The sequence below is a fragment of the Paramormyrops kingsleyae genome, chromosome 14 (assembly GCF_048594095.1).
Source record: "Paramormyrops kingsleyae isolate MSU_618 chromosome 14, PKINGS_0.4, whole genome shotgun sequence".
NCBI lineage: Eukaryota > Metazoa > Chordata > Actinopteri > Osteoglossiformes > Mormyridae > Paramormyrops > Paramormyrops kingsleyae.
The window spans coordinates 26,479,109-26,490,559 of NC_132810.1; the positions used below are offsets into that span (position 1 = coordinate 26,479,109).

Consider the following 11,451-nt stretch of genomic DNA (forward strand, 5'->3'; position numbering starts at 1 on the left):
ATACGGCGAGCGGTGATGGGGCTAATGCTAACTCCCCTCAGGACATAGCAAGCTTAGCGAAAGTGTTGGAAGAGATACTGGACTTTCGGAAAGACACAAAACAACAACTAAATGATATTAAAACTGAGCTCGCTACTGTTAATCATAAGATAGGGGAGATGGAGACGCGAATAGAAAAAGTGAAAGACCGTGTTGAAAATATGGAGCAAGTGCTAAGCAAGATGATAAAAGTGATGAAACGGCAAGAAAGCAAACTACTTGATCAGGAAGGGAGATCTCGACGGAAGAATATGAGGGTATACAATATTCCAGAAGGAACGGAGGGGTCGTCTACGGAAGAATTTGTGGAAAAGCTATTATGGGACACGCTGGAAATTCCCTCAACCACTGATCTCGGCATTGAGAGTGTGCACCGGGCGCTCGGCCCGAGGACTTCGGAGGACAGAAATGATAAGCCGTGGTCCATTGTGATTAGATTTATCCGCTACAAAATCAAAGACGAGATTTTACGCAAAGCTTGGGGAAAGAAGAGGGTGTTGATGAATGAGAGACTAATATATTTTGATCACGACTATCCTCCTGCAGTCTTACAAAAACTTAGGGACTACTTTGAAGCAAAGCGCGTGTTAAAGGAGAGAAATATTCGATTCCAAACTCCGTTCCCTGCTAAACTACGAGTCTTCTAGAAAGAAGGGATAAAGCTGTACCACACGGCGGATGAGGCGACAACAGATATGAAAGATAGAGGTCTGCCCGTCAGCGTAATTGCACCGAGGGAAAGCCTGGCTGAACAGCTGTCCCACACAGCCTGGAACATAGTGGACAGAGCAGGTAAACAGGGAAGGAGAGAGGAGTGAGAGCAAGGCATCAGAGAGAGACTGCGAGGTTTCAGAAGACATACCTCACCTCACCCAGAGGAGTCATGATTTACTAATCTCGGAGAGCTGGTGGGCTAAATAGAACTTTACATACAACGAGCAATTTTCGTCCGAATATATAATTGAAATGTGTTTGTCCTCTTTTTCCCAACTGAAACGAGAATATATAAAGGAGGAATAGGGACTTTTTTCATGTTCGCTTCAAATTGTTTTAGTTACTATTTCATGGACTGTAGTGGGGGCCCCTTGCCGAAAGGTGGGATAGATTTCCCCCCATTGCTTGACTTTATTTCTAGCTTTGTTCAGGGTCAGTTGTTTGAGACCCCTGCCTTGGAACCATACCAATCTAGTTCAATTTTTCATGTGATTTTTTTTAATTACTTAGGGAGTAGATCAGTTAAGTTTGGTTTTGTTAATTCTAATCATATACTGATGGATAACATATGGCCAGAGATCAAGTAAAGTTTATTTCTTTTAATGTGAATAGGCTATTAAATCCGATTAAACGCAGTAAAATTCTATCTAAAATGAAGAAAGAACAAGCCCATGTATATCTTCAGGAAACTCATTTAAATGATGAGGAACATAACAAATTAGAGAGAATGGGTTTTATTAATGTAGGTTTTTCTTTGTGCAAATCAGGGCATAGGAGGGGAGTTGCTATTCTTATTTCGAACAAATTCAATTTTGAAAAAACATTTGAAATTTGTGATAAAGAGGGTAGATATATTATGATAAGGGGCAATATAGATGGAAATCCAGTTACTCTGTTAAATATATATGCACCCCCAGGAAGTGATATTAGTTTTTTTCAAAAAATCATTAGTATTCTGATGACAGAAACGGAAGGTCTGTTAATAGGAGGGGGGGATTTAAATATACAATTGCAACCAAAATTGGACTCTTCCAGGGGAAAAACTTTATAACAAAGCCTTTAAACAAAAAAGTTTGTAGACTTTTTGAGGAGGTGGATCTAATTGATATATGGAGAGACCTTTTTCCTCATAGGAGGGACTATACCCATTACTCTGCCCCTCACTCCCTTTATACAAGAATAGATTACTTCATAACATCCGGAAAGGATAAAGATAAAATAGATACCTGGGGAATTGGAACAATAGATTTAAGTGACCATGCACCTATTTACTTATTGGTTAACTTTAATTTACGACCAAAGAATACTACCTGGAAGTTAAATTCAAGTCTTCTCAATGACCAACATTTTAAGGAGCAAATTAAGCAAGAGATTAATCTCTTTTTAAAATTCAATGATAATGGGGAGGTATCGCCTCCTGTTCTGTGGGATACTTTGAAGGCAGTATTAAGAGGGAAAATTATATCAATAAGCTCTTACAAGAAAAAGATGAGTAATAAAAAATTAGAGGAACTACAATGTAAGTTGAACAAATTAGAAAAGATACATAAGGTGAGCTTGGCACAAGATATTTTTGAGCAAATTAGGGAAATTAGGTATGAAATTAATAGTTTGAGCACACAAGAAATCAGGAAAAAGTTAATGTTTTTGAAACAGAGGCATTATGAAAGTGGATCCAAATCAATGAAAATATTGGCATGGAAGCTAAGAAAAAAGATAGCAAACAATACAATTCATAGAATCAGAGATCCAAAAACAAAAGAGATTAGACATAAGCTACATGAAATACATGAAGCTTTTGAAACGTTTTATAGAACTCTGTATTCTGCAATTCCAGGGGGAAACATAACTCAAATTGATACCTTTTTAAATGCTCTAAAATTGCCTACAGTAAGTGAAGAACAAAACAGACTAATGACATCTGATATAAGCAAAAAGGAATTAAAAATTGCAATTAATCGACTTAAAGTGAATAAGTCCCCAGGATCGGATGGTCCTACTCAGCGGAGTGGTATAAAGAATTTAAGGATGAGTTAATTCCGATAATACTCCCTACATTGAATTGGGTATTTAAAAATACAATACAAACGCCACCTAGTTGGAGGGAGGCGATAATTTCAGCTATACCGAAAGAAGGCAAGGACAGATTGGAATGTGGGTCATTTAGACCAATATCTGTACTTAATGTGGACTATAGGTTGTTCACTTCTATTATGGTTACATGTTTAGAAAATTTCCTGCCTTCTTTGATACATTATGACCAAACAGGTTTTATACAACAGCGTCAGACACAGGATAATATACGACGGACATTACATGTGATGGATCATTTACAAAAAAACAAAATTAAAGCAATAATTATGAGTGTGGATGCTGAAAAGGCATTTGATTCAGTTAACTGGGATTTTCTCTATAGAATTTTATATAGATTTGGATTTCATGATAAAACTATTAAAACTATACAGGCATTATATGATAACCCTATGGCTAGAATAAGTCAATGCATATTTATCAAATAGTTTTACCCTTGAGAGGGGCACGAGACAGGGATGCGCATGGTCACCGCTACTTTTCGCCCTATATTTGTAACCACTAGCTCAATTTATTAGACAACATGAAGATATTACAGGAATTAAAATTAAAGGTACAGAGCATAAATTAGCTTGTTATGCAGATGATATTTTAAAATTTTTAGGAACATATTCATTGCCTAGATTGATGCAAACATTTGAAAAATATGGCCAATTATCAGGATACAAAATTAATATAGATAAAACCCAATTACTTTTATACAACTATAATCCACCGGAGGAAATTATAAGCAGATACCCCCTAGCTTGGCAAACAGAGTCTATTAGGTATTTGGGCATTAATATGCCAAAGAATTTGACAAAACATTCAGAATTAAATTATCTCCCTATGCAAAAAAAAATTGAGGACATAGCACGATGGAATTTAATACCTTTCCTCAGCCTTAGTTCAAAGATTGAATCCATTAAAATGAATATACTGCCACGATTACTTTATCTATTTCAAACCCTACCAATAGATATTAACCAAAAACAATTCAATGAATGGGACAAAATGTTAACAAGATATATTTGGCAAGGTAAAAGACCCAGGGTTCACCTTAAAACATTGCAATTACCTAAAGAATTGGGAGGATGGGGCTTACCTTCTTTCAAAGATTATTACTTTGCTGCACAGATGAGAGCTGTGATATCTTGGTGCAACCCATCATACTATGCTCAATGGAAGAATATTGAAGATACAATATTTTCTGTCCCTATACAAGCTATTTTAGCAGATAATAAATTACAAGATTATATAGATAGTTTGGAAAACCCATGGGTGAAATGCACCCTTAAAGTATGGAAAATGATCATAAAAGAAAATAATCTGCAGGGAAATATTTGTAATCCTTAAATGGTGGGCATATGATTCAGAGTTTACGCCAAATAGATTGGATACTAGATTTAAAGACTGGACTGAGAAAGGAATAACATCATTCTGTACTGTAATGGAAGGGGGAACCTTGCTCAGTTTTGAAAGTTTTAAAGACCAATACTCATTTGAAAAACAAGACTTCTACCGATATCTACAGATGCGACATTATGTCAATATGAAGATGAAGAATGTAACTGAGGCAGGTACACATCTGGTGGAATTGTTTAAAAAAGCTTATAAATCAGGTACGAGCAAGGGTATATTTTCAGGCTTTTATAAGGGGTTATTGACTCTTAAAACACACTCAACTTCATATATTAAAGAAAAATGGGAAAAGGAAGGAAGGATTACTATATCTGAGGAAGAATGGACAACAGTATGGAAATCTCAGTGGAAATGCACTAGGTCACAAAATTGGAAAGAGTTTGGATGGAAGACTATAATAAGATATTTTATTTCACCAATTCAGACGTCTCACTATAGTAGTAATTCTTCATTCTGTTGGAGAAATTGAGGGTATCAAAAAGCTCACTATTACCATATTTTTTGGGACTGCCCTCTCATAAAAGAATATTGGAAAGTAATCCACAATGCTCTACGAAACATTTTTATGTGTGATATACCGCTAGAAAGCAAAACAATATATTTTGGATGTATTGATCAAGAGTGGTTGAAACGAGATAAATATTTAATTAATATATTGTTGGCAGCTGCTAAGAAATCTATTACCAAGAAATGGTTATCACAGGAAAGCCCAACATTAAACATGTGGACGGACATTATAATAGACATTTATAAAATGGAAAAGATAACACCACTGGTTAATCAGACAGTGGAACAATTTACCTTAAATTGGGATAAATGCGTTAAATATGTAAAATCTAACAGGCCTGACCTTATTTTTATTTTTCATTAGGTTGTATCTTATTGATCACTCCCTTTTTGTATATAGTTTTATGTATGTTTTTTTTCTCTCTTATGTAAATGTAAATAATTGATATGCGTAATTTGAAGTGTATTTGGGTATATATCAATAAAAAGTGAATTTAAAAAAATAAATAAAATTGCACTGATTCCCTCATCAAGCAGGGCTGGATGAGCTTAAGAACTGGGACCTTTTGCACACTGTTTGGTTCCCAAAAATCTCTCCTGCACCCCTGGATCCTTGCCTCTTGCCTGATTTTGTACTTCACACACCATTTTCAAAAATCATGATTACAGCATGTGTGGTGAAGTGGTTAAGCTGGAGCAAAATGGAGGCAATGATAAAGCTAGTTTTTGTTTTGCTATATTTGTCATTCTTCCAACGTCAAAATGTATTTGTAGCATTAATTGAACTTTTGGGCAGCATTGTGTTGAGGAGCCTAAAAGCCTGGAGGTAAAAACTATCCTCCAGCCTAGCAGATTTAACTCTGATGCTGCATTATCTTGTCTTGGGTGGCAAAGTTTGAAATTCCATGCGAGGGGTGTGAAGGGTCCTTCACAATGCTGCAGGACCTGCAGACGCTGCATTTGTGAAATGTGTCCTATAGAGAGGGGGGAGCCTCCCCAGTAACGCTCTCTGCTGTTTTCACTACCCTCTGCAGGAGCTTGTGGTTGGATAGGTTGCAGTTGCCATATCAGATAGTGATGCAGCTGGTCAGAACACTCTTGATGGTGCTTCTGTAGAACATGATGAGGATGGGAGGGGGAGGACTTGCTCGCTTCAGTCGCCTCAGAAAGTGTAGTCTCTACTGGGCTTTCTTACTTAATGATTAGATGTTTTCCGTCCACATAAGTTCCTCAGTTATGTGCACCCTGAGGAACTTGGTACTCCTAACAATCTCCACAGCAGAGCTCTTGATGTGGAGTGGTGAGAGTGGGGAGGGTATGTTTTCCTGAAGTCTACAGTTATCTCTATCTCATCAATGTTGAGAGAGAGATTGTTGTCTTTGCATCATACAAACAGCCTTTCCACTTCCTCTCTGTATGCTGACTCATCATCCTTGCTTATCAGACCCAACACTGTTGTATCATCTGCAAATTTGATGTGATTGGTGCTGTGCATGGCAGTGCAGTCATCAGTCAGCAGGGTTAATAGCAGAGGACTAAGCACACAACCCTGCGGATCTCCAGTGCTTAGTGTGATGATGTTGGAACTGTTGTGATGATGTAGTGATTTTGGATTGTTGTAATGACACGCCCCCAACTCAGGAACTCGGGGCTTAAAGAAAATCCTGAGTTTCCCACTTGTAAATACAACTTTGTAGTGGCATTCATGTGCTCTCATCTCGTATATACGATTTTTCCGACATGGCTTGAAAGCAGGGTAAGCATAAATTTCTGCTAAATCTATTATGATTTGAACCATTGCTGAGCTTAAATATATGCGAGTTCATAATAGCAAAATGACTCATTTGAACATTTTTCACAGAAGAACTATTGGGTGGACAGGTTTAAGATTTTGCATTACTTTATAACTGAAATGGACAAATTTTTTGATTGAATTTTTCACGAAAATCCATCACATGACTTGCAAAGCTCTAGGTGAGTTGGCATGGAATTAACCCTATTTTATCCTCACTTGTGTTCAGAAACGACAGTTTTTCCTATACAACTATATTTATAGTAATTATCAACCCTCAACTGGTTCCAAAAAATGGGACAATACGTAAAATGCAAATAAAAACAAAGTAGTGGTTTGTAAACCCTCTGATCTGTATGAAAATGAACATCATAGACATAAATTTAATCTTGCAAACTTCTTAATAAAGGCGTATTCCAAATTTGCTGCCTGAAACGCATTGCAAAAAAGTCACAACCGGGGCAGTAACACTAGAAACATTGTGGGTTGTTAAAAAAAAGAACCTCCTTGAACTGGTGACATCAATGTGAGTAATGAAGGGCAAAGTCAAAAACCAGTACTGCAATAGTGCAAAACATCAAGTTTCTAAAAAAAAAAAAAAAAAAAGTTTTTATTTTTTAAAACGGTAAAAGATTTACATATTTAGATGCTGCCTCAACTTTTTTTGTAATTCAGGTATACCATGTAATTTTGAGATCTTTGCATAGATAACGAACACAATTGTTGTAATATTGCTTATTGACTTTGTGTGAGATCTCCATATAGAAATCCTTAGATTTGCTTGTTAAACTAACCAGAAATTATAACTTAGCTACGTTTTGTGGCAAAACTTCGTAGGTTTGAGATCTGTCTGAAGTTTTTGAAGAATTTGCCAGACTGCTAAAAATTAGGTTAGTTGCTATATTCAGAAAGGTGTCATGGCAAAAATTTAGTCTCTTAAATTAAAAGAAGAATTTTGAGGTTGCAACAAATTTTGTGGGGTTTTATGTGTGGGTGTGTGTATATTCATATACATATATAATATACATATTTTTACATAAGAACATAAGAACATAAGAAATTTACAAACGAGAGGAGGCCATTCGGCCCATCAAGCTCGTTTGGGGAGAACTTAGCTAATAGCTCAGAGTTGTTAAAATCTTATCTAGCTCTGATTTAAAGGAACCCATGGTTTTAGCTTCCACTACAATAGCAGGAAGACTCTTCCATACTCTGACTACACGCTGTGTAAAGAAGTGCTTCCTCAAATTTGTTTTAAAATGTTCTACCGCTAATTTCCACTTATGGCCACGAGTTCTAGTATTTAGACTAATATTGAAATAGTCATTTGGCTGAACAGCATCCAGACCCGTTAGAATCTTATAGACCTGAATCATATCCCCCCTTAGTCTCCTTTGCTCAAGGCTGAACAGATTCAGTTCCGCTAACCTCTCCTCGTAAGACATTCCTCTAAGACCAGGAATCATTCTCGTAGCTCTTCGTTGCACCTTTTCTAAGGCAGCAATGTCCTTCTTGAGGTATGGTGACCAAACCTGCACACAGTATTCTAGGTGGGGTCTTACCAAGGAATTATATAAGTGTAACATCACCTCCCTTGACTTAAACTCCATACATCTAGAGATATAACACAACATTCTGTTCGCCTTTTTTATTGTTTCCCCACATTGGCGAGAGTGGGACATGGAAGCATCAACATACATACCGAGATCTTTCTCGTAATCAGCTACCTTAATTCAGTGGAACCCATAAAATATCTGTACTGTATATTTCTGCTCCCTGCATGGATTACCTTACATTTATCTGTGTTAAATTTCATCTGCCAAGTATCAGCCCATTCGCTAATTAAATCCAGATCCCGTTGAAGCCTCTCTGCTGCTAGATTAGTATCTGCTACCCCGCCCACCTTAGTGTCGTCTGCAAATTTAACCAGTTTACTGTATGTATTCGTGTCAATATCGTTAATGTAAATTAGGAACAATAGTGGTCCTAAAATTGAACCCTGCGGTACCCCACTATAAACGGAGGCCCACTGTGACATAGTGCCTCTAATAACTACTCGCTGCTTCCTATCAGTTAGCCAGTTTTTGATCCAAGCTGCCACAGTTCCTAAAATTCCTGCAGCTTTAAGCTTTAACAAGAGCCGTTTGTGGGGGACAACATCAAATGCTTTCTGGAAATCTAAGTAAATCACATCATAGGCCTTTTTGTGATCAATTTCACTTGTAGCTTCCTCAAAGAACTCAAGCAGATTCGTTAAGCAGGATCTACCTCTCCTAAATCCATGTTGGCTATCCTTTATAATGTTATTTGCATCTAGGTAATCTACCAATTTGCTGCAGTTAAGATTAGTGCCTATTTTAAAGTCATAATGTGCTGTTATTTCTTTGATGGAATAATACAATGCATTTGAAAGCATTGAAATTCAGCTTGTACTTTATTACCAGTAGTATTTTTATTGGAAATGAATAATATGTACATCACAAGTAAACCAGAATTTTAAAATGTGGATCCATATGAAACCATCGACTTACAATATGGATCAAACAAACTTAAAATTAAAAAAAAAAAAAAGTTGCAGTATTCTTGTTAGAGCAATTGTCACTCTTTGCTCTCATTTGATTTTCAAACATTTTCCCAAGATTCGGTAGCCAAACTTCACAGAACCCAAAACCTGATTAAATGTTTTCAATGTGTTTAAATCTTTCATGTTTATTTTACAAACAAACAGCATAGGTGCAGCCTTCAATCTGCCACTCTACACAAGCTGCCATGGGAAACTGATTCATTGATAGACTTTAACCTTTTAGCAAGCAAGCTCACTCTTTTTCTATAACACTAGCATGGCCATGGGTGTTTCACATGGATTCATATACTTTCCCACCGCAGATGTGCATTTTAAATGCATAATACCTGCTTAAATCATAGTTATTACACATTTGGCTTACACGTTCATACATAAACACTGGCCTTTTGGTTGAGCAGCAGGCAATTTCTAAAACAAATGACTGGCTTATTGTCTAAGCCACAACGTATTTTCAAATTTAAGCCTGTGTCTTGGGTCATACAGGTATATCTCAAAAAATTTGAATATCGTGAAAAAGTTCAATATTTCTTGACATTCATTTCAGAAGATGAAATTCATATATTATATTGATTCATTACACATAGAGTGAAATATGTCAAGCCTTTATTTCTCGGAATTTCGATGATTAAACCCAGATAATAAAACCCAAAATTCACTGTCTCAGAAAACAGTTTTAACAACAACTATTAGTTGAATTCTCCTCAAATGTGCTTGATGGGCCGAATGTCTTCCTCTCGTTTGTTAATTTATGTTTTTAATGAGGGAAAAATCCCATCACTGACAGGGTGTTGGGTGGCCAGGACTCATTGATGCAAGATGTACCAGACAGGATAGCTTTCATTCACCAACCAACAGAAAGCCTACTACTTCTTAATTGCGGATAATTTTGATGGTTATAAGTGTAATGTCTTGCAACATGGTGCATTAAGCCCTGCTGTGTAGCTGTGGATCAAACTTTTCTGACAGATGCTCAACATAAACGATCCACATAATGAAACAGAAAATGGGATTCATCAGACCAGGTGCCCTTTTTCCATGGTCCAATTCTACTGCTTGTGTGCCCATTGTAGGCACTTTAGGTGGTAGACATGGATGTGCATGGGCACTTGGGCTGCGAAGCTGTAGGCCAGTCCCATCATAAATAAGAATAATTTTATCTGGGAGGAAATTGATTGTAGTTGCAGATTGCATTGTGCACAGATGCACAGAAGACAAAAATAGAAATACACAATGGCGCATACAATTTTTATATAAAACTAAATGGTAAGTACGTACATGAAGATGGTAATAAGTGGGTGAGCATGAAAATAGGTGCAATACTGTTGTGACAAACTACAAATTTGCTGGTAATTACTCCACAAAGATAGATATGGAGAGATTTCTAGAAATTGGTAGTATAGCACATGTGCCCAGGGTGGTGTTCTGGTTGTATAATCTGATAACTGTTGGAAGGAATGATTTCCTGAGGTGTTTAGTGGAACATTTATACCGAGGAGTCTCACTAAATCTGCTTGTCTGCCTAACCATGATCGACTGAAGTCTGGACAGAATCCTTCTCTTCACCACAGTGCCGATAGTGTCCAGCCCCTCCCCTAGTATTGACCCAACCTTCCTGATCAGCTTCTTGAGTCTGTCATCAGTCGCCTCCACACTTCTGTCCCAGGCCTCAGCAGTGTAAATTAAGGTGCAGGCTGCCACAAACTTGAAGAACATCTGCAACATGGTGTTGTAAATTGTAAAGGAGTCAAGTTCCTCAAGAAGTACAACCTTTCTCTGGCCCTTCTTGTAAAGTGCAGTACTCTTCTTTGACCATTCCAGCCTGATGTCTAGGTGGGCACTGAGATACTTGTAGTCCTGTACCATCTCTGCCTCTTTTCCTGAATGGGCAAGGGGGTTACCAGAGACCGTAGGATCCACTAGCAGTTCCTTCATCTTGGAAATGATGAGCTGCAAGTGATCCAGGACACACTAGTTGACAACGTTGTCTATAGCACTCATATATTCCGCATTGTCTCCCTCTCGTATACAACCAACTTCTACAGAATCATCTGCAACTTCCTGCAGATGGCAGGACTCCATGATTTGCTTGAAGTCCGAGGTATACAGGGAGAAGAGAAACTGGGAAAAGACTGTCCCCTGCAGTTCTGCGGTGCTGCTCAGGACCTTGTTAGACACAGAATCCTGAAAATGGACATACTGTGGGTTCACAATCAGGTCGTCTGTAATCCATGCTACTAGGGGGCTTCCATCTGTATGGCTGACTGCATACTGACTGGATGGCATTGAAGGCACTTGAGTAATCAAAAAAAGCTGCTGGTTTGTC

The 11,451-nt window shown here is 37.5% G+C and overlaps 1 protein-coding gene across 1 annotated transcript in view; it reads right to left on the reverse strand.

The window, feature by feature from the left end:
- Positions 1–10,478: 10,478 nt before the first annotated feature.
- Positions 10,479–11,451, reverse strand: part of nin (ninein (GSK3B interacting protein)) — a 35,436-nt gene continuing 34,463 nt past the window's right edge. Inside the window, exons 16-17 of the mRNA XM_072698980.1 lie at positions 11,163–11,309; positions 10,479–11,075 (exon numbers count right to left, since the gene is read on the reverse strand). Of these exons, the coding sequence (XP_072555081.1) occupies positions 10,479–11,075; positions 11,163–11,309 (744 nt within the window). The remainder of the gene's footprint in view (positions 11,076–11,162; positions 11,310–11,451) is intronic.